Source organism: Xenopus tropicalis, chromosome 3 (genome assembly GCF_000004195.4).
Source record: "Xenopus tropicalis strain Nigerian chromosome 3, UCB_Xtro_10.0, whole genome shotgun sequence".
Lineage (NCBI taxonomy): Eukaryota > Metazoa > Chordata > Amphibia > Anura > Pipidae > Xenopus > Xenopus tropicalis.
This window is the reverse complement of record NC_030679.2, coordinates 138,069,789-138,097,576: the sequence shown is the minus strand read 5'-3', so window position 1 is coordinate 138,097,576 and position 27,788 is coordinate 138,069,789. Positions and strand designations below refer to the sequence as shown.

At 48.1% G+C, this 27,788-nt stretch overlaps 2 protein-coding genes across 2 annotated transcripts in view; one reads left to right on the top strand and one right to left on the bottom strand.

Moving 5' to 3' along the window:
* atg4d (autophagy related 4D, cysteine peptidase) overlaps nt 1-27,788 on the bottom strand; it is a 125,906-nt gene that overhangs the window by 86,105 nt on the left and 12,013 nt on the right. The gene's annotated exons all lie outside the window — the stretch shown is intronic.
* On the top strand, nt 14,793-27,484 carry s1pr5 (sphingosine-1-phosphate receptor 5). The gene is given in 2 exon segments (NM_001127068.1): nt 14,793-14,865; nt 24,321-27,484. A coding segment is annotated over 1 exon segment (1,155 nt). The 5' UTR covers nt 14,793-14,865; nt 24,321-24,713; the 3' UTR covers nt 25,869-27,484.

The following is a 27,788-nucleotide window of genomic DNA, read 5'->3' as shown; positions in this document are numbered from 1 at the left end:
GCACTGGTAAAAGTTGTGTGTTTGCTACTGTAGTTTATATAAACAAAGCTGCTGTGTAGCCGGGGGGGGGGGGCGCAGCCATTTAAATTGAAGAAAGGAAAAAAAGCACAGGTTATATAACAGATAATCTGTGTATATTCCCATTGTATTCTACAGAGTTTATCTGTTATCTGCTATGTAACCTGTGTCTTTTCTCCTTTTATCCAGCCTGAATGGCTGCCCCCGTGGCTACACAGCAACTTGTTTATATAAACTATAGTAGCTTTGACATTTTTTGGTGTTACTGTTTCTTTAATTTGCAGATAAAGAGAAAGGCTTTGTATAGTGATGCTGAGTAGCACTGCTCCCAGACTGCTCTGCAGCAAGAGGTAAATAACAGGAGGCCTACGCACAAACAAAACGCAGTGTGTGGGGAGGGGGGTCATTAACAGCGAACACAGGGCAAAGCCTCTGGCACTCCATTCCCCCCCACAGTCTGTGCCATCCTAGCACAAAGGGGAAATTTGTCTGCACGGTTCATAGATCCTCCCTGATTAATAGGATTTGGCATCTCTGCGGTGTGGGCAGGACATGGGCACAGACCAGGGCCAGCTGTGCCTTCTTATTAGGCTAATGTTATAAATGGTGCAATAGGGGAGGGTTTATATGGAGCAGTAGGAGGAGTTATAGGGAGCAATAGGAGGAGTTATAGGGAGGGGTTATACTGATTAATAGTAGGAGTTATAGGGAGGTTTATATGGATTTATAAAGATATGTTAAAATGATATTGCAGTTACAAATAACTCTAACACAACTGATTTTTTAAAAATAAATAAAACAAGTATATTGGAATAAGTATATAGTATATCGAAGTTTCTTAAAATTAAATTTTTTTCATTATGTAAAATCGTATATTTGGCTTTACATCCCCTTCAAGTGAGCGAAGCCATATATGTGTGTTGCGTACGGGACATGTGGGGCTCAGGCACATACCGTAGCGCCGCTGCATTTCCATCTCACTCTGGGGTTTATTTATGTTTCCTGAGAATAAAGGAGAGACTGTTTGGGTTAGGGTGTCTGGGTACATGTGCTACACGGATTTATGGTATGTGTGTGTTATTGTATGTGGGGAGAGGAGTCAGGCTGGGGACCTGCTGACAGGTCTGCCCAGGATAGTGGATTAGGGGCAAGAGAGGCTGAGAGCCTGTAGTTTATATAGAAAGATGGGGCTTAATGTCAGGGTGGGCTGCTCTGCACAGAAATATACAGGGGCTGTCTATACACACGCTCAGTGCAATAGGAACGAGAGTACAAATATATATACAGGTATGGGACCCATTATCCAGAATGCTCGGGACCTGGGGTTTTCCGGATAATGGGTCTTTCCATAATTAGGATCTTCTACCTAAATATGCTAAAAACCTTATTTAAACAGTAATTAAACCCAATAGGACTGTTCTGCCCCCAATAAGGGGTAATTATATCTTAGTTGGGATCAAGTACAGGTACTGTTTTATTATTACAGAGAAAAGGGAATCATTTAACCATTAAATAAACCCAATAGGGCTGTTCTGCCCCCAATAAGGGGTAATTATATCTTAGTTGGGATCAAGTACAGGTGCTGTTTTATTATTACAGAGAAAAGGGAATCATTTAACCATGAAATAAACCCAATAGGGCTGTTCTGCCCCCAATAAGGGGTAATTATATCTTAGTTGGGATCAAGTACAGGTACTGTTTTATTATTACAGAGAAAAGGGAATAATTTTTAAAAATGTGAATTATTTGATTAAAATGGAGTCTATGGGAGATGGCCATCCTGTAATTCGGACCTTTCTGGATAATGGGTTTCTGGATAAGGGGTCCAATACCTGCGCTATATATCATAGAAAGGTTGGAGTATATGCAGTGCAGAGATGAATGGACTATAGGAATGAATAGAGGAAAGATATAAACAGACTATAGGAATGAATAGATATAAACAGACTGTAGGGATGAATAGAGGAAAGATATAAACAGACTATAGGAATGAATAGATATAAACAGACTGTAGGGATGAATAGAGGAAAGATATAAACGGACTGTAGGGATGAATACGAGCAGGAATGATTTTGGTGCTACTATTCCTTCTAGATTGCAAGCTCTGTTGAGCAGTTCCCTGCTGTATCAGTCAGTATGTGTAAGTCAGATGAATAGGGGGCTAGAGCGCGGCAGAATATGTTGGCGCTTTATTAGTAGGAGTTAATCAGCGCTGGCTTTTTGTGGTGCCTGAGACCTTTGTGTGTAGGGGAATGTCCCGGGGAGGGAGGGAGGGGACGGCCTGGGGGTCAGATAAAGAAAATGGACTCACTATTAATCGGGAAGCAGAGGGGGGGTATAACTCCATAGAAAGCTTTTCATTGCTCTGTTTGCATATGAATACAGCTGGGTGGCCCTCGCATTTCTACTCCCTTCTCCCATATTCACCCACCTAGCCCAGTAGCTCTATTGGCTATGCCAAGTCCTTTAGTAATGGGCCACTCCCAGAATCCTCTGTCCCACCTTGGTTTACAACACACTACCCTAAATAATAACCCCTTGCACTGACTCCGTTACTGTCCTTTTCAGTGGTGTAACTTACATTTGCTTGTCCCACGGAAAATACATTTTGGGGCCCTGGGCCCACCATACGCACACTCACAGGCACCCTTACCCAGCACGGGGGGGGGGCATGGGCAGGAGGTGGGGGACCTACCTTGTCCCTCCATGCCCCTGACTTGGGATCTGCTGTATGGTAGTTACCCCACTGCCCCCTACACACACTCACGGGCACCCTTACCCAGCAGGGGGGGGCATGTTGCAGGAGGTGGGGGGACCTACCTTGTCCCTCTGACCTGGGATCTGCTGTATGGTAGTTACCCCACTGCCCCCTTCCCCTTAGCACCCATTGTTATACAGAGTGTATTTGCTTCATTCCTTATCCAGCCTCTTTGGGGCCCCACAAACAGTATCCCCGAGGCAGTCACACAGTCACACCCCTCCCCGGCTCCCCCTTCCTTCCATGCTTTACTCTCCGTAGCCCCCCTGCTCCCCCAGATCCCCTGACCCCCCACCCAAACCCACCTTTTCTAGCTGATCACCAGGCTAACCCCTTCTGTTCCCCCTACATTTTTTCTTCTCCCCCCTCCACTTCCCCCCCTTTCCCCCCTCCCAATCACCTTCCCCCCAGGACACAAATGGCTTTCACAAAGCACTCTGGGTAGGAATTAGGGTCACTCAGAGTTGATTGTGTTATTGTTGCTCAGCTTTTTGTGATTAACCCTTAGCCCTCCGTTCGCCTCTCTTCAGAGCCGCATTAGGGTGAGGCCTCATTATTCACATTTGAATGATTTAAAGTTCTGTGTAAGTGTCACTGAAAGCTGCATTAATTCCTCTCTTACTGCACCCCTGGTTCTGACTCTTGAAACAATGTAGCCAAAGTCAGGTCTCCTCCCGCTCTATTAATCAGCCGGCTTCTGCTATAACCAGCAGTGCAGAGAACAGAACACAAATATTGAATGAATTTATATTGAGAAGCTGCTATTGCTAAAGGGTTGCTTTACTTACAGCTTATACCATATATAGGGCCCAGGAACGTGTCCCTGTATTTTTCTTCATAAAAACTGCCAGAAGCCACTAAACTCTAGCACTGGTGTCCCTTAGAGTAGGAGTTGGCAGCTGAAGCCAAGCTGTCTCCCAAGGGAAAACTGCCCTGCAGCACCCTATTGTGTTACCTGCACAGGAGCCCATTCCAGTGCGCCTTGATACAATCTGAAAATTCCATTTAATACTCTATATAGAATCAGTGAGGTAGCCCAGGGGGCCCCAAGAGACAAAAAAATTAATTTGCATGCCCTAAGGGATCTTGTGGAGAAGTGGGCAGGGCTTGGGTGGATCATGGGTGGGGCTTTGTCACAGTGGGTGTGGCTGAGGTTGATTAAGGGTGTGACCTTGCATGCAAGGGACATTTTTTTTCTTTGGGGCCCCATTCTATCTTGCAGGGTTCACTTCCCAGGTGATTGGTAGACTTATAATTGGTGCTCCCTTGGGGGGGGGATGCCCTACAAATGTAGTAGTATTAATAATTACTGATGGCAGCCCTGTATGGAATATGGAATATCTGGGCAATATGGCAGCTCCCACTCAGTGTGCATAATATATAGCAATAACATACTATGAACTTCCCCTTTAAATAGTGGATATTTCCGAGTCTGGTAAGAACTGAATACAGTACAATATTTCTCTGGCAGAATGTTTGTTTTTAAAAGAAAACCTGACGTCTATAAAAGAGCAAACAAATAGCATGAAAAGGGGAACGGGACTGGGTCGCAATCCAACCAGACACACATTTATTGCGATCACAAAGGCGGCCCTTAAACAAACACCGGGGGCGTGTAACCGCTGAGAAAATCAGCGCAATCACCTGCGCTCCCCAATCCCCAAATACACAGCTCAGCGGTTTTATTGTCAAGGGAATCAGGAGTCCCTGGGGGGTAGGAAGAGTGGGATCAGGAATGAGAAGGGTTAATGCATTTCCAGCTCAGCTCTATTCATTGGCACTTTGCATAAAGCTGCTCCCCCCCCCCTCACTTTCCCATGAGCAATAGGCGCTTGAGGACAGTGGGCGTAAAGGGGAAATTTACCCAAAGAGTGTTTTTTACTCAACATATATATATATACAGGTATAGGACCCATTATACAGAATGCTCGGGACCAAGGGTATTCCGGATAAGGGGTCTTTCCGTAGGGCTGTTCTGCCCCCAATAAGGGGTAATTATATCTTAGTTGGGATCAAGTACAGGTACTGTTTTATTATTACAGAGAAAAGGGAATCATTTAACCATTAAATAAACCCAATAGGACTGTTCTGCCCCCAATAAGGGGTAATTATATCTTAGTTGGGATCAAGTACAGGTACTGTTTTATTATTACAGAGAAAAGGGAATCATTTAACCATTAAATAAACCTAATAGGACTGTTCTGCCCCAAATAAGGATTAATTATATCTTAGTTGGGATCAAGTACAGGTACTGTTTTATTATTACAGAGAAAAGGGAATCATTTAACCATTAAATAAACCCAATAGGGCTGTTCTGCCCCCAATAAGGGGTAATTATATCTTAGTTGGGATCAAGTACAGGTACTGTTTTATTATTACAGAGAAAAGGGAATCATTTAACCATTAAATAAACCCAATAGGGCTGTTCTGCCCCCAATAAGGGGTAATTATATCTTAGTTGGGATCAAGTACAGGTACTGTTTTATTATTACAGAGAAAAGGGAATCATTTAACCATTAAATAAACCCAATAGGACTGTTCTGCCCCCAATAAGGGGTAATTATATCTTAGTTGGGATCAAGTACAGGTTCTGTTTTATTATTACAGAGAAAAAGGAAATCAGTTTTAAAATTCGGAATTATTTGATTAAAATTGAGTCTATGGGAGACTGCCTTTCCGTAATTTGGAGCTTTCTGCATAATGGGTTTCTGGATAAGGGATCCTATACCTGTATATATATCCATTCATTCCTGATGTTAATGTAATTGCTACTGAAAGCAATCTGTTGAAATGGTCCCTAGAATGTGGCTGTGTGTATTCCCTGCACTGCTGGTTCTGCCTTTGACACAATGTAGCAGAAGCCAGCTAATTCCCAGACCTGGCAGTGAACTGACATTGCTTCAAAAGTCAGGATTAAAGAACATAGAGGGACAGACAGATGCTGCTTTCAATTTACATTGCCGACTCTGTCCCCCTAGACCAAGGCAGCATTTTATTGGCCAATGACTATTTTCTCCCTGAAATGTAATAAAAAAAAACACAATTAATAAAGAATGGCATGGCTGCAGCCGACTACACACAAGCTGTTACGTTCATCTGCATTTTTATTGTTAGTAGTCACGTTAGAAATATTCAAGGCATCAGCTACTTAATTCTATGGGAAGTGTAAAAAGCAATAAAGCCCCTGCGCGCCGGACTCCCAAAGCTCCATAAGAAAGGGATCGGATCAGGAGGCTTATGGGGCCTGAAAAGAACATTCTGTTCCATTGATAAAGGCGCAAAAGCAGCACTGAGCTCTCAGAGGCCTTTATAGGTCACATTCTGTGGAAGTGCCCCCGGGGGTAACCGTGCCCATACTGCCGGGGCTGGCGACCCACGGCCTGAGCAATGGGATCCTTTATATAATGTATGATTGTTACTATGACTACACATGATCAAGCGCAGTGGTCCCCAACCTTTTTTGCACCACGGACCGGTTTCAAGCAAGACAATTTTTGCAAGGACCGGGGATGGGGGCTGTGGCACAACTAGTGCTAGTAAAAGTTAATATTATGTACTTTATTATTAGTATTATTATTACATACAGCTTAATAAAGTACTTTGGTCCTTGTCGTGATCAGTAGAAATCTTCCTAGGTTTTGCATAGCTATTGTCATGGCTGTGTAACGCATCGGGAGTTGGGATCACAGGTAATTGGGACCAGAGGTGGCCCGGTTCAGCACAGCCCACGGCCCGGTACCGGTCCCCGGACTGGTGGTTGGGGACCCCTGATCAAGCGTGTAACTTGGCACCCTTGGGTCCCTGGCACCCATGGAGCCCCCTCCTGCACCAGCAATCCTTTTAAATGTTGGGGAGCGACAGTGACTTAAACATATGTAAGGGGGGGTAGAAAGTTCTTGTAAGGTCCCCTCATGAGTGTTGGACCACTAGAAAATCTGATCCAAAGAGCTCACCACTCAGGCCAGGTCTGGACTTGGAGCCTAAATAGACCCTGGCATTCTACAAAGGCCCAAACAGCCCCCCAGCAGCCCAATAAATAGTGAGTGTCTATGGCACCTTACAGCAGCCCCTCTGGCATTTGCCTGAACCCACAGTTTGCCAGTCTGGGCCTGATTTTCAGTACACAGAGGCCCAAACAGCCCCCCATAGGCCCAATAAATAGTGAGTGTCTATGGCACCTTACAGCAGCCCCTCTGGCATTTGCCTGAACCCACAGATTGCCAGTCCGGGCCTGATTTTCAGTACACAGAAGCCTAAACAGCCCCCCATAGGCCCAATAAATAGTGAGTGTCTATGGCACCTTACAGCAGCCCCTCTGGCATTTGCCTGAACCCACAGATTGCCAGTCCAGGCCTGATTTTCAGTACACAGAGGCCCAAACAGCCCCCCCATAGGCCCAATAAATAGTGAGTGTCTATGGCACCTTACAGCAGCCCCTCTGGCATTTGCCTGAACCCACAGATTGCCAGTCTGGGCCTGATTTTCAGTACACAGAGGCCCAAACAGCCCCCCATAGGCCCAATAAATAGTGAGTGTCTATGGCATCTTACAGCAGCCCCTCTGGCATTTGCCTGAACCCACAGATTGCCAGTCCGGGCCTGACTTGGGCCACAACACAGATTACCTGCCCTGGCCATCCCCCCAACCAACAAGCCAAGGGCCGATTAGGGCCCACCAGGCTTTCTTTTACTATTCTGGTGGTCCACATTGACCCTGCCCCACTGGATCTGATATTACTCTTTGTTTAAGCCAAAGCAACTAAAATGGTCAAACCTGCCCAATGGACACAATGGCCGATACCCATAGTAGGTGGTTGTTGATACAGATGATTTTTCAAATACACCCGTATTGTCCTGCCTGCCCCCGGCCCCCTCCCCCAGCTCCCATTGACTCCAATAGAAACCCCATAAAAGTGCAGGTGTGAGTGTGCAAATGCCTTATGTGTGCACTTTAGGGGGCGAGGGGGGCCGGCTTCTGCCACATGTCGCACCAACCTGACTACAGTTCCATATTTCCCAGCATCCCCTAGGGCAGACCCGACTTTGGCATATCTCCCTTTGAATAATGACGTGGGCAAGTGTTAATGACACACATGAAAGGAGTGCTGATAGCCTTGTGGCCTGAAGCCTCGCTGTCGACTACTGTTTTGTTGGCGCTGATAGCCAACAGTTGACCCTGACAATTAGAGGGAAATTGCCACTGTAAATAGCAGATTGGCCTGTTCAGCAGATTAGCCGGAGGTGTGACTTGCCTTCTGGGGGGTTATATTCCTGGACCACCCTTGATCCTGCTGCAGTAGAGAAATGGCTAGGTGGCTATAGAATAGTTCTGCAGAGGCTACTGGTCCAACACGGTGTCTGGGCTTTTAGGTGCAGGATTGTGGCTTGGGTTCCAGCATTAGGCTTACTGTGGCCCCCGGGGGTATTAGATAATACAGTTATGCCTGGAATGACCAAGGTGTTAGAGCAGGGGGTGATACATACCTGCAGCCCCCAGCCATTGTGGAACTATAGCAACCAGCATTCTATGAAAGTCTCTGGGCAGCTACTAGGAGCTGAAACTGCCTTGCTGATTTTTAATTAATAATATATAATTTTTACTACAGGGTAACTACTATTATGTGCAGGGAATGTCTCTGAAGATGCAATCAATATGGCAGCTTCCATTCATATGCAGGGCCGCCATCAGAAATCACAGGGCCCCACACACAAAATTTTCTGGGCCCCCCCTCCTCCCACACCCCACCCCCAATGGCCCCTCTCCCAGTGACCCCTCCCAGTACAAAGGACACTGGTAGCCAGGGCCCCCTAAAACATTGGTAGCCAGGGCCCCCCTAAAACATTGGTAGCCAGGGCCCCCCTAAAACATTGGTAGCCAGGGCCCCCCCTAAAACATTGGCAGCCAGGGCCCCCCCTAAAACATTGCTGGTCTTCCCCCAGTGTCCTCATACTACGGCCCGCTCCCCACTGTTTCCTCCGGCTTACTGCGCCCTCACTTTTAAATTACCTGCTGACCACCAATGACAGGGCCCGTAATTTTTAAAGGGGGCCCGGGCTTAAAACCTGTATCATGGCCGAGCCCCCTTTAAAGAGAGGAGTGTCCGGGCCAAGGACGACTGTCCCCCCTGTACCCCCTGATGGCGGCCCTGTTCATATGCACAGACTGAAGCATTGCTGAGGGCCCCTGCCATACACTGATGCTTCTTACAGGTTGTGGGGCCACAGCAACCACATGACCTGTCTGTATTTAGACTGCAAGGGGGCAGGTCGGAGAGGGGCCGGGTAGGAGCGAGATGCCAGATCTGATTAAGACGCAAGAGCGTAGCATGAAATTGCAGGTCACTGCAATGTTGTTTCGGCGCCATGGGAAATGCCTGTGTGTCCCACAGTATTCAGTGCCAGCAGTTTATTTAAGCTAATCCCTCTGTGTAGGTGTACTTTGCCTTTGCTGGCTCATTGGCAGCACTCTACTTATCCAAATAGCATGAAAGGTAAGTGGTTCTACCTGTAGCCTAAATGGGACACCCCTCAAGGCTGTAGCGGGGAGATTATACGGGGTGCACCCCAGCTTCCGACTCTTGAAACAATGTAGCAGATCTCCAGAACTGTTAAGCAGCTGTCTGTACCAGAACAAGCAGTGCAGAGAATGTATAGAGACAGACAGATCTTCTCTTTAATACCGGTTACACATAACTTGGCAATATGGCAGCTCCCATATGTGGGGTGCATGGGATTGAACTCTTTAATCTCAGTTACAAGGGGAAATAAATGAAAGTTGTCCATTAATGGGGGCGAGATTTCCCCCGCGAGGCAACTGGAATGAGAGACAGGAATGACGGGCAGTGATACAGCGAATGGGAAAATAAAGCGCAGAGAGAGGGCTGGGTGTATGGGAGAAGGGAGCGCAGAGACAGGGCTGGGCATATGGGAGAAGGGAGCGCAGAGATGGGGCTGAGCGTATGGGAGAAAGGAGCGCAGAGAGAGGGCTGGGTGTATGGGAGAAGGGAGCGCAGAGAGAGGGCTGGGTGTATGGGAGAAGGGAGCGCAGAGAGAGGGCTGGGTGTATGGGAGAAGGGAGCGCAGAGAGAGGGCTGGGTGTATGGGAGAAGGGAGCGCAGAGAGAGGGCTGGGTGTATGGGAGAAGGGAGCGCAGAGACAGGGCTGGGCATATGGGAGAAGGGAGCGCAGAGAGAGGGCTGGGTGTATGGGAGAAGGGAGCGCAGAGAGAGGGCTGGGTGTATGGGAGAAGGGAGCGCAGAGAGAGGGCTGGGTGTATGGGAGAAGGGAGCGCAGAGAGAGTGCTGGGTGTATGGGAGAAGGGAGCGCAGAGAGAGGGCTGGGTGTATGGGAGAAGGGAGCGCAGAGAGAGGGCTGGGTGTATGGGAGAAGGGAGCACATGAGAAAACACAGTGAAAGGGTTGAGACTGAATTCATGTTTTGTCAGATCTGAATGCGGCTGAACTGGATTTGGTTGCAACGTAATAGAGTTTACAGCTGAAAAGATAAGTTAAAGGGACACTATCACCCCAAGGGGCACTCTGACCCCCGAGGGACACTATCGCCCCCAAGGGGCACTATCATCCCCGAGGGACACTCTCACCCCCGAGGGACACTATCATCTCCAAGGGACACTATCACACCCAAGGGACACTATCATCCCCAGATTACTCTTTTTGCACAATGGACACCAAGATGGATGTTGGACCACTGTGGTCTGAATGCTCTGTTATACAGATAGGCAGAATCTCAGCCATAAAGCAGGGCAGGACTGCTGCTTACAATGGGGGGATCAGATAGGATCTGTGCCACTGTGACAGAATGCTCTGTTATACAGATAGCTAGAATCTCAGCCATAAAGCAGGGCAGGGCTGCTGCTTACGATGGGGGGATCAGATAGGATCTGTGCCACTGTGACAGAATGCTCTGTTATACAGATAGCTAGAATCTCAGCCATAAAGCAGGGCAGGACTGCTGCTTACAATGGGGGGATCAGATAGGATCTGTGCCACTGTGACAGAATGCTCTGTTATACAGATAGCTAGAATCTCAGCCATAAAGCAGGGCAAGACTGCTGCTTACAATGGGGGGGGGGGGGGGGGGTCAGATAGGATCTGTGCCACTGTGACAGAATGCTCTGTTATACAGATAGCTAGAATCTCAGCCATAAAGCAGGGCAGGACTGCTGCTTACAATGGGGGGATCAGATAGGATCTGTGCCACTGTAACAGAATGCTCTGTTATACAGATAGCTAGAATCTCAGCCATAAAGCAGGGCAGGACTGCTGCTTACAATGGGGGGATCAGATAGGATCTGTGCCACTGTGACAGAATGCTCTGTTATACAGATAGCTAGAATCTCAGCCATAAAGCAGGGCAGGGCTGCTGTTTTTGGGAGAGAATGTATTACACTTCTTTCTGCACAAATAGAAACTTGAATGTGATTTTATCCCTGTAACTGATTAAAAGCTTTAGTATTTAGGCAGGCACTGCTGCCAGACTCCATTTGATAAGCGGCCAATTATGTCATTTCAGTCTGGGCAGGACCCACAGGGTTGAGCTGAAGTGAATCTGAGCAACGGAAGGTCCCTATAACCATGTCTCGTGCTGGCGAATCCGTTCCGTATAGCAGCGCTGCTGTATATTCATTTCTTTTGTGTTTTCCTGGAACCTCACCTATAACTCTGACCCTCCAGATGTTGATTATAGGTTCTATCCTCCCTGGCAGTTCCACCACAGGTTCCTTTGCTTGGCAACAGGGTTACCCAGCAGCTGGGGCTAAAGTAACACTCACATCCATTAACATCAACCTTCCTTACTCCCCGGCTTCCCACCCAGCAGGAGCAGCAATAATAAACCTGTGCCTTTATATCACTTTATATTAGCATTTCCTAGCATGCAGCCCTTCAGCTCCCAGCACCCAGTGTCATCTGCAGCACAACCCTATCATTGGGTGAAGGGAATCCTGCCCTGCAGAGCTTACACTCTAATATACATAGGGACACAGATACAATACAGGGAGAGGGAACCATTGGGAGAAGGGAATCCTGCCCTGCAGAGCTTACACTCTAATATACAGAGGGACACAGATACAATACAGAGAGAGGGAACCATTGGGAGAAGGGAATCCTGCCCTGCAGAGCTTTCACTCTAATATACAGAGGGACACAGATACAATACAGGGAGAGGGAACCATTGGGAGAAGGGAATCCTGCCCTGCAGAGCTTTCACTCTAATATACAGAGGGACACAGATACAATACAGGGAGAGGGAACCATTGGGAGAAGGGAATTCTGCCCTGCAGAGCTTACACTCTAATATACAGAGGGGCACAGATACAATACAGGGAGAGGGAACCATTGGGAGAAGGGAATCCTGCCCTGCAGAGCTTACACTCTAATATACAGAGAGACACAGATACAATACAGGGAGAGGGAACCATTGGGAGAAGGGAATCCTGCCCTGCAGAGCTTACACTCTAATATACAGAGGGACACAGATACAATACAGGGAGAGGGAACCATTGGGAGAAGGGAATCCTGCCCTGCAGAGCTTACACTCTAATATACAGAGGGACACAAATACAATACAGGGAGAGGGAACCATTGGGGGAAGGGAATCCTGCCCTGCAGAGCTTACACTCTAATATACAGAGGGACACAGATACAATACAGGGAGAGGGAACCATTGGGAGAAGGGAATCCTGCCCTGCAGAGCTTTCACTCTAATATACAGAGGGACACAGATACAATACAGGGAGAGGGAACCAATGGGAGGGAGGAATGCTGATGATGGAGAATACAGTACATTATACAAAGGGAGAGGGGATACAAATACAGAATGGGAAGGGGCACTGGGAATGCGAGCCTGCAGGGCATACTTTTTATAGGGGCAGAAAGGTACAGGGGAGAGTAGGATAATTAAGTCTTTTTCATTCAGCCGGGCTTTTGTTATGGGCGCTGCAGGGTTAAACAGCAGATCATTGCCTTAGGTGTGAGTGAGTGAATGGAAGTGCTAATGTTTTTGCAAGACTAAAGGGGGAGATCCCTGGGGGCATTTGCTCCCTGTAGCACCTGTCCCTGCCAAGGTCACACTGGGAAACAAGTGCAGCCATCTGTGCGGCCGCGGCTATACCCGACTAGAGCTGCTGCCCATACACGGGCTGGCATTCACTGCCGGCGCCACAATGGCACAGAGTTACACTGCTGCTGGTTGGTCAGTATGGTGGTTCTGCTGGCATCATGGGAGACCCACTGATAGTTGCACAATGTTCAGGTTGAACTTGAGATGCACCATTTAGTTTAGTCTCTTATTACTATGTGGCACCTATGAGCAGCCATCTTTGTTTGTCCTTTAGTGGGCACCAATGAGCAGCCATCTTTGTTTGTCCTTTAGCGGGCACCAATGAGCAGCCATCTTTGTTTGTCCTTTAGTGGGCACCAATGAGCAGCCATCTTTGTTTGTCCTTTAGCGGGCACCAATGAGCAGCCATCTTTGTTTGTCCTTTAGCGGGCACCAATGAGCAGCCATCTTTGTCCTTTAGCGGGCACCAATGAGCAGCCATCTTTGTTTGTCCTTTAGCGGGCACCAATGAGCAGCCATCTTTGTTTGTCCTTTAGCGGGCACCAATGAGCAGCCATCTTTGTCCTTTAGCGGGCACCAATGAGCAGCCATCTTTGTTTGTCCTTTAGCGGGCACCAATGAGCAGCCATCTTTGTCCTTTAGCGGGCACCAATGAGCAGCCATCTTTGTCCTTTAGTGGGCACCAATGAGCAGCCATCTTTGTCCTTTAGCGGGCACCAATGAGCAGCCATCTTTGTCCTTTAGCGGGCACCAATGAGCAGCCATCTTTGTCCTTTAGTGGGCACCAATGAGCAGCCATCTTTGTCCTTTAGCGGGCACCAATGAGCAGCCATCTTTGTCCTTTAGCGGGCAGAGGGCAGAGCTCTGGTAGTAAAACCACAGATTGGCTGATAGCTCCATACCCAGTAACTGTAATGAGACAGCGGCCTTGCTCTTAGAGACGCCCAGGGTCATGTGGGCCTAAATGTATGTGAGACCTAGAGCTGCAAGACACTCCAGGAATGGTCTTACAGTGGGTCCTACTGGAGGGATTTCCTGGCACCCTGGCAGGCCAAAAGCAGTTAAGAGGCAGTCTGCAATCCAATGTGGGGGGGGGGGGGGGGTAGTGCCAATAATATACAGAGACAGTTGCAATCAGAGATACAATTCTAATGCAAAATCAAAAAGAGACAGTTGCAAGACAGCAGACAAACCCAAAAATAAAGCTTGACAGTCTCAAAGTTGACAGTCTGAGCTAATAGGGGAATAGGGCAATGGCAGCTCTATACTGAGAAACAGTCCCAAGTGTCTCTTAAGCAGAAGAAAGAGACAGCTCCAGAGTTCCAGTTTTGTAATACAAAATAAGCAAAAACAGCTCTATCGCTAAGAGTCCCATAGCTGTAAAATAAAGCGCCTGGTGTGAGAGCCATATAGCAGAGACAGCCCCAGCACTGAGATACAGGCAGAGACAGCCTAGTACTGAGAGACAGGCAGAGACAGCCCCAGTACTGAAAGACAGGCAGAGACAGCCCAGTACTGAGAGACAGGCAGAGACAGCCCAGTACTGAGAGACAGGCAGAGACAGCCCCAGCACTGAGAGACAGGCAGAGACAGCCCAGTACTGAGAGACAGGCAGAGACAGCCCCAGTACTGAGAGACAGGCAGAGACAGCCCAGTACTGAGAGACAGCCCAGTACTGAGAGACAGCCCAGTACTGAGAGACAGCCCAGTACTGAGAGACAGGCAGAGACAGTCCCAGTACTGAGAGACAGGCAGAGACAGCCTAGTACTGAGAGACAGGCAGAGACAGCCCTGCGTGTGGGCAGCAGACAGCAGACATGTGGGAGAGGAGGGGAGTGCATTCATATGTAAGTAGAGGGGAGGGCTGGCTGGGGGCTGCTCAAGCTGGAGATATTTGGGAGGAGGTCTCATTCGCTATCTGTTCTCTCTCAGACAGTCGGAGCTGCCAGCTTGCGATCTGCTATTGGGAATGCGACAGAAGCAGGAGGCGCTGCTGGGATAAAGTGCCAGGTAGGAATTGCTACTTTTATTCCCTGTGGGCTCCTCTCCCACTACCCGAGTCCCAGAAACCCCAGGGGGCAAATAGGGCTCTGCGAGTTGCAAACTTCTCTCTGCTGCTTTTACTTTGTCGCTCCGTCAGTTGGTTCTGCTTGGGCTCTGTGCCCGTATGGTCTGTATGTAACCCGTATGGTCTGTATGTAACCCGTATGTGCTTTCCCTGTGCCCCACTTACTGCCCCTGTACCCCCCGCCCCTACTGTGTGTGTGTATGGGCATTCCCAGCACTGAGGGCTATTGGCCTTACCTGCCCCATACTGCCCTCCCTGGGCCCCACTTACTGCCCCTGTACCCCCTGCCCCATACTGTGTATATATGGGCATTCCCAGCACTGAGGGCTATTGGCCTTACCTGCCCCATACTGCCCTCCCTGGGCCCCACTTACTGCCCCTGTACCCCCTGCCCCATACTGTGTATATATGGGCATTCCCAGCACTGAGGGCTATTGGCCTTACCTGCCCCATACTGCCCTCCCTGGGCCCCACTTACTGCCCCTGTACCCCCTGCCCCATACTGTGTATATATGGGCATTCCCAGCACTGAGGGCTATTGGCCTTACCTGCCCCATACTGCCCTCCCTGGGCCCCACTTACTGCCCCTGTACCCCCCGCCCCTACTGTGTGTGTGTATGGGCATTCCCAGCACTGAGGGCTATTGGCCTTACCTGCCCCATACTGCCCTCCCTGTGCCTGACTACTGCTCCCAATTAGTCGGCTTCAGTGCACCCTTTCAGGAGTCGGAGATTACACAAAGAAAGTAGGGCATTATTGCCCCCTGCATTCCTCAGCCGTGAAAGCATTGGCCCTGGGGCAGCGCTCTGCAGGCATTATTCATTATTCTGCTAGCCAATGTGCGGCTCAAATAGCAAAGCTGGCAAGGAGCTTGTGTTTCTGCATTGCCCGTGTTCCCTAGTTTGTTAGATTGTCAGCTCTGTTGGACGGGATTTCCTTTTCCCAATGGTTCCCTTTCCCTGTTTAGAATATGGGTCTTCTGTGTATTAGAGTGTAAGCTCTGCAGGGCAGGATTTCCTTCTCCCAATGGTTCCCTCTCCCTGTATTGTATCTGTGTCCCTCTGTATATTAGAGTGTAAGCTCTGCAGGGCAGGATTTCCTTCTCCCAATGGTTCCCTCTCCCTGTATTGTATCTGTGTCCCTCTGTATATTAGAGTGTAAGCTCTGCAGGGCAGGATTCCCTTCTCCCAATGGTTCCCTCTCCCTGTATTGTATCTGTGTCCCTCTGTATATTAGAGTGTAAGCTCTGCAGGGCAGGATTCCCTTCTCTCAATGGTTCCCTCTCCCTGTATTGTATCTGTGTCCCTCTGTATATTAGAGTGTAAGCTCTGCAGGGCAGGATTCCCTTCTCCCAATGGTTCCCTCTCCCTGTATTGTATATGTGCCCCTCTGTATATTAGAGTGTAAGCTCTGCAGGGCAGGATTCCCTTCTCCCAATGGTTCCCTCTCCCTGTATTGTATCTGTGTCCCTCTGTATATTAGAGTGTAAGCTCTGCGGGGCAGGATTCCCTTCTCCCAATGGTTCCCTCTCCCTGTATTGTATCTGTGTCCCTCTGTATATTAGAGTGTAAGCTCTGCAGGGCAGGATTCCCTTCTCCCAATGGTTCCCTCTCCCTGTATTGTATCTGTGTCCCTCTGTATATTAGAGTGTAAGCTCTGCAGGGCAGGATTCCCTTCTCCCAATGGTTCCCTCTCCCTGTATTGTATCTGTGTCCCTCTGTATATTAGAGTGTAAGCTCTGCAGGGCAGGATTCCCTTCTCCCAATGGTTCCCTCTCCCTGTATTGTATCTGTGCCCCTCTGTATATTAGAGTGTAAGCTCTGCAGGGCAGGATTCCCTTCTCCCAATGGTTCCCTCTCCCTGTATTGTATCTGTGTCCCTCTGTATATTAGAGTGTAAGCTCTGCAGGGCAGGATTCCCTTCCCCCAATGGTTCCCTCTCCCTGTATTGTATTTGTGTCCCTCTGTATATTAGAGTGTAAGCTCTGCAGGGCAGGATTCCATTCTCCCAATGGTTCCCTCTCCCTGTATTGTATCTGTGTCCCTCTGTATATTAGAGTGTAAGCTCTGCAGGGCAGGATTCCCTTCTCCCAATGGTTCCCTCTCCCTGTATTGTATCTGTGTCCCTCTGTATATTAGTGTATAAGCTCTGCAGGGCAGGATTCCCTTCTCCCAATGGTTCCCTCTCCCTGTATTGTATCTGTGCCCCTCTGTATATTAGAGTGTAAGCTCTGCAGGGCAGGATTCCCTTCTCCCAATGGTTCCCTCTCCCTGTATTGTATCTGTGTCCCTCTGTATATTAGAGTGTAAGCTCTGCGGGGCAGGATTCCCTTCTCCCAATGGTTCCCTCTCCCTGTATTGTATCTGTGTCCCTCTGTATATTAGAGTGTAAGCTCTGCAGGGCAGGATTCCCTTCTCCCAATGGTTCCCTCTCCCTGTATTGTATCTGTGTCCCTCTGTATATTAGAGTGTAAGCTCTGCAGGGCAGGATTCCCTTCCCCCAATGGTTCCCTCTCCCTGTATTGTATTTGTGCACCTCCCTATATTAGAGTGCAAACTCTGCGGGACAAAAATTCTTATGCCTGAACAGATAGTAATGTATCCATCCGTATATTAGATTGCAGGCTTCTTGGCACAGGCTACAGGTGCTTATTGGTTTGTCCTTCTATATAAGTGTAAGCTCTCCGGGACAGCATTCCTATTAACCCCTCCCCCCCCACATACTGTATTAGTATTTAGCTCTGTTAATTAGACTGGCTGCTCTGCAGGGCAGGATTGCTGATTGGTTGGCCTCTGTGCTTCTACATTTAATGGACCAAGCTAAAAATTCTCAGTAAGTGGCCCCGCACGTGCCATACTCCCCAGCACCCCAGTTAGTGATGGCGGCTTGACCTCCTACCAAACGATACCCGGGGGAGACTGCACCCTAAAACATTTCACTGCTGAATTTGTGAATCATAATTTTCTCACAGTCGATTAAAGAGAAGAACAAGAAACTTCTTGCCCCAGGGGGAAACATACGAGGTGTAAATCTGTCTGCAAATATTCATCTCCAATTGTCGGCAATTACACAGGATTATTCCTACAGAGCTTTGTTCAGTACTTGTCCCTTGGCTCCTTTCCCTGAGCTGCGAGAACAGACATTTGTTTTTATTTAAACAAAAACTGCTCTCATAGAATGGACTGCATCTTGCCTTATTATACACACAGTTACAGCCCCTGGCACACCTTGCCTTATTATACACAGTTACAGCCCCTGGCACACCTTGCCTTATTATACACACAGTTACAGCCCCTGGCACACCTTGCCTTATTATACACACAGTTACAGCCCCTGGCACACCTTGCCTTATTATACACACAGTTACAGCCCCTGGCACACCTTGCCTTATTATACACACAGTTACAGCCCCTGGCACACCTTGCCTTATTATACACACAGTTACAGCCCCTGGCACACCTTGCCTTATTATACATACAGTTACAGCCCCTGGCACACCTTGCCTTATTATACATACAGTTACAGCCCCTGGCACACCTTGCCTTATTATACACACAGTTACAGCCCCTGGCACACCTTGCCTTATTATACACACAGTTACAGCCCCTGGCACACCTTGCCTTATTATACACACAGTTACAGCCCCTGGCACACCTTGCCTTATTATACATACAGTTACAGCCCCTGGCACACCTTGCCTTATTATACACACAGTTACAGCCCCTGGCACACCTTGCCTTACTATTCACACTATATCCCACAGTTACAGCCCCTGGCACACCTTGCCTTATTATACACACAGTTACAGCCCCTGGCACATCTTGCCTTATTATACACACAGTTACAGCCCCTGGCACACCTTGCCTTATTATACACACAGTTACAGCCCCTGGCACACCTTGCCTTATTATACACACAGTTACAGCCCCTGGCACATCTTGCCTTATTATACACACAGTTACAGCCCCTGGCACACCTTGCCTTATTATACACACAGTTACAGCCCCTGGCACACCTTGCCTTATTATACACACAGTTACAGCCCCTGGCACGCCTTGCCTTATTATACACACAGTTACAGCCCCTGGCACACCTTGCCTTACTATTCACACCATATCCCATCTCTCAGTACTGTACACACTGTCCCTGCTCTGTGGGGCACAACATATGGCAGCTGGGGAGTGGAGTTCACCTTTCCGGTCTCTCTCCCCTACATTTCTGTTTTCTCTTTATTTCCTGCCAGTGTGCCGGCAATAGTGTACGTGAGTGAGTGTGAGCGGTGGGGCAATGCGGTGGGGCCTTGCACGACTGAAGACACCAGGGTGGCATTTCACTTGGATGAGATGATGAATGTGGAAGGTTGCTCTTTGCATGTGAATTAGCGAGCACAAAACCGTGTTGTACTCCCCAGAATGGGCCGATTATGCAAGAATGCAGACACAATTGTGCTTGCACTTTGCCCCAAAATACCACATATTGCAGGAATTTCTCTGCTTGCCCCTCCAATTAAAATTGCTCATGATACCCTGTAGATGATCAAGATTAAATCTAATTATAGGTCTAACCTCTCCTTATTTATGCCTATAATGTTCCCTTTCTCACTAACGATGCCCCTCCGTGTCTCCTATTGTGTGACTGCTGTACAATGTGTCAGGCACGGCAGCCCTATGCTATAATGCTTCTGCCTTGGCCCAGTCACCTGTCCTGATGCCCCTCTCTGTTGCCCTCTGCTGGCGACTTCCCAGTTACTGGCGCTGGGCACTTCTGCCTCTCAGGGGAACAGTGTGGTGCAGTTATTGATGGGCTTTCCCTGCTTTAGCTAAGCTTTCTTATTCCTCTCTCCAGCGCTTCAGTCTGTCAGCTTGAAAGCTCAGTCGGGGCACATAGGAACCAACTGGCTGTGGCAGAAAATGCTAATAATGAACATAAATGTGCAATGTATAGAAGTCCCGGTTAGGTTAAATTACAGAATCTGGCTCGTGATGTCATCAATTTTATCCAAATAAACTAAATTCAAGGGCAACTCCACCCAAACACAATTTAAACTTTTTGAAAAGTAAGCATCATTTCTAAGTAACTTTGCAATATACATCAATTAAAAAATATGCAGCCTTTTCATTTTAATGTCATAATAGAGTTTGGGACAGTTCCCTAAGCCCCGCCCCCTGTTCCCCTGCTGATCTGGCTGACTACTTTGTGACTCAGATAAAATGTAACAGTAGTCTCCTGTCCCCAGCCTGTATCCTCCCAATCCCAAAATCCCCTGCTCACGTGATGTCAATAAGGAAAGGAACATCCCAGTGCAATGTGGGTCATGTAGTCCCTGGGTGCTGTCTGTAAGCTGTGGAGAAGTTTTTACAATTTGTAACATCAATGTTTTAGTCCCTCCTCCCCTGCCAGGCTATCAGATAATGCAGAAAGAGAAGCACACAGTAAGCACATAGTTCCCTTGTTTGGACAAGGTTGTGCCAGTTTCTTGCTAGTTGTGAAAATGCTGGGGGTGAATCTTCTGCATGTATGATAAACAGGAAGGGGGTGTAGAAGCACAAATAACATGGGGATACAGGGGGGACTAGGGAAGGGCATAGAGTGTGTGGATAGGGGATAGACGGGGGGACTAGGGAAGGGCATAGAGTGTGTGGATAGGGGATAGACGGGGGGACTAGGGAAGGGCATAGAGTGTGTGGATAGGGGATAGACGGGGGGACTAGGGAAGGGCATAGAGTGTGTGGATAGGGGATAGACGGGGGGACTAGGGAAGGGCATAGAGTGTGTGGATAGGGGATAGACGGGGGGACTAGGGAAGGGCATAGAGTGTGTGGATAGGGGACAGACAGGGGGGACTAGGGAAGGGCATAGAGTGTGTGGATAGGGGATAGACACGGGGGACTAGGGAAGGGCATAGAGTGTGTGGATAGGGGATAGACAGGGGGAACTAGGGAAGGGCATAGAGTGTGTGGTTAGGGGATAGACGGGGGGACTAGGGAAGGGCATAGAGTGTGTGGATAGGGGATAGACAGGGGGAACTAGGGAAGGGCATAGAGTGTGTGGATATGGGATAGATAGGGGGAACTAGGGAAGGGCATAGAGTGTGTGGATAGGGGACAGACAGGACTAAATATATGGGTATATAGGAAAGGTGCTCTACAAACCCCCTCCCATGAGGGAAAATGCTGATGGATTTTATTATTCCCACCCTGCGTGCCCCCTAGTTCCTCCAATGTCCATCACTCCGTGACCCTCTGCTCACAACAGGATGGGAAAGGATGAGCCCTATGTAAATAAGCAGAGATTCACTTTCCTGTTGGGAGAAGAGAGGATATTTTTATCTTCTTCAAGGAAGAGCTAAATCGTAGCTGTCCTAAAGGCAAAGCGGCCTCTAATAATGAGTACGAGCAGGTCTGGGAGTCAAAATAGGCCCTGGCATGCCAAGTACACACAGGCCCAAACAGCCCAACCCCCATAGGCTCAATAAATAGTGAGTGTCTATGGCACCTTACAGCAGCCCCTCTGGCATTTGCCAGAACCCACAGATTGCCAGTCTGGGCCTGATTTTCAGTACACAGAGACCCAAACAGCCCCCCCATAGGCCCAATAAATAGTGAGTGTCTATGGCACCTTACAGCAGCCCCTCTGGCATTTGCCTGAACCCACAGATTGCCAGTCTGGGCCTGATTTTCAGTACACAGAGACCCAAACAGCCCCCCATAGGCCCAATAAATAGTGAGTGTCTATGGCACCTTACAGCAGCCCCTCTGGCATTTGCCTGAACCCACAGATTGCCAGTCCGGGCCTGATTTTCAGTACACAGAGGCCCAAACAGCCCCCCATAGGCCCAATAAATAGTGAGTGTCTATGGCACCTTACAGCAGCCCCTCTGGCATTTGCCTGACCCACAGTTTGCCAGTCCGGGCCTGAGTACAAGCTTTCCATGCTGAAGGCACAGAGTTTAGCACCTACATTAGGCAATAAGCCTAATAAGATGGTTAGTGCCAAAGAGCCAATCAGGATTTTGGTCCCATGTATTATTTATATTGGATATTTCCCCACCACCTACAGCCTAATGCAGCAATCTGATGGAGAACATGTCCGCTTTCCTATTGTTTATACGGAGGCTATAGATGCCATAGGTACAAATAAGCACACATTGCTGGGTGTTTAGCACATTAAAGTCCTTGCATTGACAGGAAAATAGAAGCCACAAATACTCGTTATACGGGTTTGTGGTCAGTACACAGAATACCATAGTGCCACGCTAAACCTGTGGGTAAATACTGGGTGTGAGGGAGACTACTGGCTCTACAGAAGAAATGAGTTGGGTATTAATCCAAACCTATGCCCCTCTAGGTGGCAACTGGGTGCAAATCAGGGTTCACAATTTGGGACTGTCCAGCCTAAATCCGGGGCATTTAGAGGGTATGGGAAGCCCCCGGTGTTGCATGTAACAACGCAGAATTCTGCAGAAATCCTGCGCTGATGTTCTGCTGACATGACAGGACGTGTGTGTAAATGTATTGTCCCTACTGACAAATAACTGCTATGTTACTGCACGCTCAGGCACTCTCCCTCTTATTCCTCTCGGGGCAGAAAATATGTGGCTCATGTAGCTTTCTGATAATATAACTGCAGGGGGGCGTGTTGGTTCTTTTTCTAACCCAACATGTCTTGTCACAAACAAGACTCAGAGACAAGGTTCTGGTGCAGAGAGACATGCATAGAGACTGGTGCAGAGAGACATGCATAGAGACTGGTGCCACTGGTACAGAGAGACATGCATAGAGATTGGTGCCACTGGTGCAGAGAGACATGCATAGAGACTGGTGCCACCGGTGCAGAGACATGCATAGAGACTGGTGCCACTGGTGCAGAGAGACATGCATAGAGATTGGTGCCACTGGTGCAGACAGACATGCATAGAGACTGGTGCCACCGGTGCAGAGACATGCATAGAGACTGGTGCCACTGGTGCAGAGAGACATGCATAGAGACTGGTGCCACTGGTGCAGAGAGACATGCATAGAGACTGGTGCCACTGGTGCAGAGAGACATGCATAGAGACTGGTGCCACTGGTGCAGAGAGACATGCATAGAGACTGGTGCCACCAGCAGAGACATGCATAGAGACTGGTGCCACTGATGCAGAGAGACATGCATAGAGACTGGTGCCACTGGTGCAGAGAGACATGCATAGAGACTGGTGCCACTGGTGCAGAGAGACATGCATAGAGATTGGTGCCGCTGGTGCAGAGAGACATGCATAGAGACTGGTGCCTCTGGTGCAGAGAGACATGCATAGAGACTGGTGCCTCTGGTGCAGTGAGACGTGCATAGAGACTGGTGCCACTGGTGCAGAGACATGCATAGAGACTGGTGCCGCTGGTGCAGAGAGACATGCATAAAGACTGGTGCCGCTGGTGCAGAGAGACATGCATAGAGACTGGTGCCTCTGGTGCAGAGAGACATGCATAGAGACTGGTGCCTCTGGTGCAGAGAGACATGCATAGAGACTGGTGCCTCTGGTGCAGAGAGACATGCATAGAGACTGGTGCCGCTGGTGCAGAGAGACATGCATAGAGACTGGTGCCTCTGGTGCAGAGAGACATGCATAGAGACTGGTGCCTCTGGTGCAGAGAGACATGCATAGAGACTGGTGCCTCTGGTGCAGAGAGACATGCATAGAGACTGGTGCCGCTGGTGCAGAGAGACATGCATAGAGACTGTTGCCTCTGGTGCAGAGAGACGTGCATAGAGACGGTGCCGCTGGTGCAGAGAGATGTGCATACAGACTGGTGCCACTGGTGCAGAGAGACATGCGTAGAGACTGGTGCCACTGGTGCAGAAAGACATGCATAGAGACTGGTGCCACTGCTGTAGAGAGACATGCATAGAGACTGGTGCCACTGGTGCAGAGAGACATGCATAGAGACTGGTGCCACTGGTGCAGAGAGACATGCATAGAGACTGGTGCCACTGGTACAGAGAGACGTGCATAGAGACTGGTGCCACTGGTGCAGAGAGACATGCATAGAGACTGGTGCCACTGGTACAGAGAGACGTGCATAGAGACTGGTGCCGCTGGTGCAGAGCGCAGTGCCGGGCTAAGCCAGGTAGGCGCCCTAGGCCCGTCCACCCCACTCACCCCAAACCTAACACTTATTGCCTTTAGGCAGGGCTCCTATAATTCAATGGCATTTGACTCACATAGACCCACAGTTTCCGGTGCCATTGAGGCTTGCATGGTGGGTTTAGAATTTGCATCATTGTAGGCTTCCAAGATCACAATATGTTATTAAGACTATGTCTGACCTTAAGAATGAAGACTATTAGAGATAAATGTCCAGTTATACTAAAGTCTATTCCGGCTAAAATCTGACATTTGTTCATTTGCTTTATACAGGCTGCGAAGTGATGCTGAAACGCAGTACCCAGTGAATACGAGGAGCTACTGCCATCTAGTGGTCAGATCTTGTTCGTGCAGCATTATACAGTGGGCTGCCTCTACTGGACCATGTTGTAAATCCACTCACAAAGAGGAATTCATTTGTTTCTGTGTGTGTGGCCATGAAGACAAAAGGGGAGTTATCAAGGAGAGTAGCATCTGGAGTCTCTTTCTGCCACCATCTGTTGGCGAAACCTACTTCCACCTCACAGTCTCTTCCATAAACCCGCGAGCAGTCTGCTTTTGAAGGCAACCAAACACCATTTCAGCGATATCCTTCCAGTAATGATTGTGTCCCCCAGATAAGAGACATTCGGACTTTGTGGATAGAAATCAAGAACTGACAAAACCATGGATCTTCTGCAGCCCCCCAATCGGCTCCTCCGACTGTACAGAGAGTATCAGAACAATGAAGTCATCTCCCTGCACTATAACTTCACGGGAAAGCTCAACACCAGCAGGTACAAGGGTGGACTAAAGGCCGAGGCTGTGTTTTTTTTGGTGGTTTGTGTCTTCATCGTCTTGGAGAACCTCATTGTGCTCTTGGCTCTCTGGCGCAACAAGAAATTTCATTCCCCCATGTTTTATCTCCTGGGGAACCTGACGCTGTCGGACCTTCTGGCGGGGGTGGCGTATATAGTCAACATTCTGATGTCTGGTGCCAACACTTTGCGCCTCACTCCCGCCATGTGGTTTGTTAGGGAGGGAGGTGTCTTTATCACACTAACTGCATCCATATTTAGTCTGCTGGCTATCGCCATAGAACGGCACATTACTATGGTTCGGATGAAACACTACAGCGGGGACAAGAAGGGTCGAATGGCCTTGCTCATTGGAGCAGCTTGGCTTGTCTCCATCCTATTGGGCGTGTTGCCGATATTGGGCTGGAACTGCATCAGCAACCTGCAGTCTTGCTCCACCATTCTACCTTTGTACTCAAAGAACTACCTTCTGGTCTGCATAAGCATCTTCCTGGCCATTCTCATAGCCATCGTGGTGCTCTATCTCCGCATTTACAGGATTGTCAAGGTCAACAGCCAGCGACTTGGCACCCTGCGTAAGGGGACCCTGAAGAAGTCCCAAAAGTACATGGCCCTGTTGAAAACTGTCACCATTGTGGTGGGAACTTTTATCATGTGCTGGCTTCCTCTGTTTGTACTTTTTCTCTTTGATGTATCATGTGAGGTCAACGCCTGCCCTATTCTCCTAAAAGCAGACTATTTCCTTGGCTTGGCCATGATCAACTCTCTCCTGAACCCAATTATCTACACGCTCACCAGCCGTGACATCAGGAGGGCCATCCTTAAACTGGTTTTCTGTCTATGCCTATCATCTGATGAAGGAGAGGGCAGGCGCAGGCTTTGGTTCCTTCCTGTAATAGAGGGAAGCACAAGCAAGTCGGAGAAATCTTCCCACAAACACGAAGCCCTAGAAACCACCGTATCATCGGGTAATGGAACCCCCACCCCAGTGAAGTGTCTTATGCCTAAAAATGTGGATTACTGAGCCCATTTGGATTTTAAAACTTGATGTGAAGGACACAAAGAAGGAGTAAGTGTCATGTCCTATCACATTGTAGAGAATTGCCCAGGAGGAAAGATGGTAGATACACCTGGAACCTTACATCCTGAAGGATAGTGGAGCTATCTAGAACTTGGACCTTTATTGCCTGAGGCACAGATAAATACCTGGAACTTTATAACATTTAAGCTCATGGAATTAAAAGCACAACAAAGTTCCGAGGGCTGTTTGTGATGAAGGGGTATGCAAGGCTCCTAAATGCCACAAGTAAGGGAAGGCATATAGCTTACACAACGTAAATACTAATGCTCCCATCACCATAAGGCTTCACCAACGGTGCTCAGGTGTTGAGAACAACAGTCCTCATAAAGTACATCATAAGGGACATCAGGGTCTTAAGAATGATTTGGGGTGTGTTAGCCAACCATAAAACAGTAGATGTAGAAGATCAGCAAAAGATCTTTGGAACCTTCAGGTCTCCGTAGGGTAAAATGCCCCAGAACTTGTGCCCTTTGGGAATATCAGCCTGATGTTAGGGGGGTGAAGAGGCAGCAGCTGTTGTTAGAATGGTTTAGCACAGAGCCCACAGTGTTACCGAGACGCAAGTGTATATTTTGTATGTATTATTTGTATATAAAATAAGGAGTGAATTGTTACATATGATTGGGACTGCTGTGTTTGTTATAGTCTATGCAATATTATTATATGGTTATTACCATACACCATACACGGTAGCTGCTGGCGGGGAAACAATTTCATTGTTTCCTATTGGATCAGTGGACATTTGTGGGACTGAGCCATCAGGGGACGTGGAACACTAGCTAGGGGGGCATTAACCCCATTGGGGAAGAATATCAGCTATGTTGGGGGGGGGGGCTAACCATATGCTGGGCCTCAAAGGAAAAGTGCTGTTATAGGGCATTATTTTGGGACTACTTGCCCTATAGAAAACAAAAATACCCCTATTCCAGCCAGGCACAAGTAAGACATGGAACATACCATTCCTTTAAAGGAGATGTTCACTTTTATATTAAGTATGTTATAGAAGAATCTGTTCTAAGCAACTTTTCAATTAGTCTTTTTTAATCAGTTACATGGATCTTGGAAATATTATCTTTTCAGTGTTATGGGGGGCCCAGGGAAAAGAGGTGCCCGGACTGCGGGGTCTGCTTCCACTATAATTGTTACATCAATGAGCTTTATTGTGATCTTTAATTGCTGATCTACTTTTCCATGTTGTCTGTCTGTTTACCAGGGCAACCAGATAGCAAATGCCAAACTGCAAAACAAAAAAATGTCAAGATTCACAAAACCACAAGAAATAACAAAAATTGCTAATTTGCTAATTGTCTTAGAAGAGTAAAATGTAATATTAAGGTAAACTACCTCGTTAATGCATACCATTCGCTTTAAATGAAACCCACTCTGGGCTGATAAACACACTCCCAGCATGCACTTTCCCTTGCATCGAAGGGACACCTAAGCAAATGAGAAGCCACCTTGGCTACACAGGTAAAGAATCGGCCAAACATAACATTTGTAAATAGTTCTGTATATAAGCACTGTACATAAATAAATGTATATGAAGTTGGATGAACCCATTGCTGCCTGAGGGTGATTATTTTCCTATACAGATACAGGGATGTTGGAGATAAGGGTGGGAGGCATTGACAAAAAGAAGGAAACTCATTGGGGCCCCAAGCTTGATGGAGGCTCCCTCTTCACTAAGCACCACACTGGCTGGGAACAGATTCACTACTTTCTCCTTTTACAGGTATAGGATCCCTTATCGGAAAGCCCATCTCCCATTGATTCCATTATAAGCGAATGATTCTAATTTTTAAAAATTATTTCCTTTTTCTCTGTACAGTACCTGTACTTGATCCCAACTAAGATATAATTACC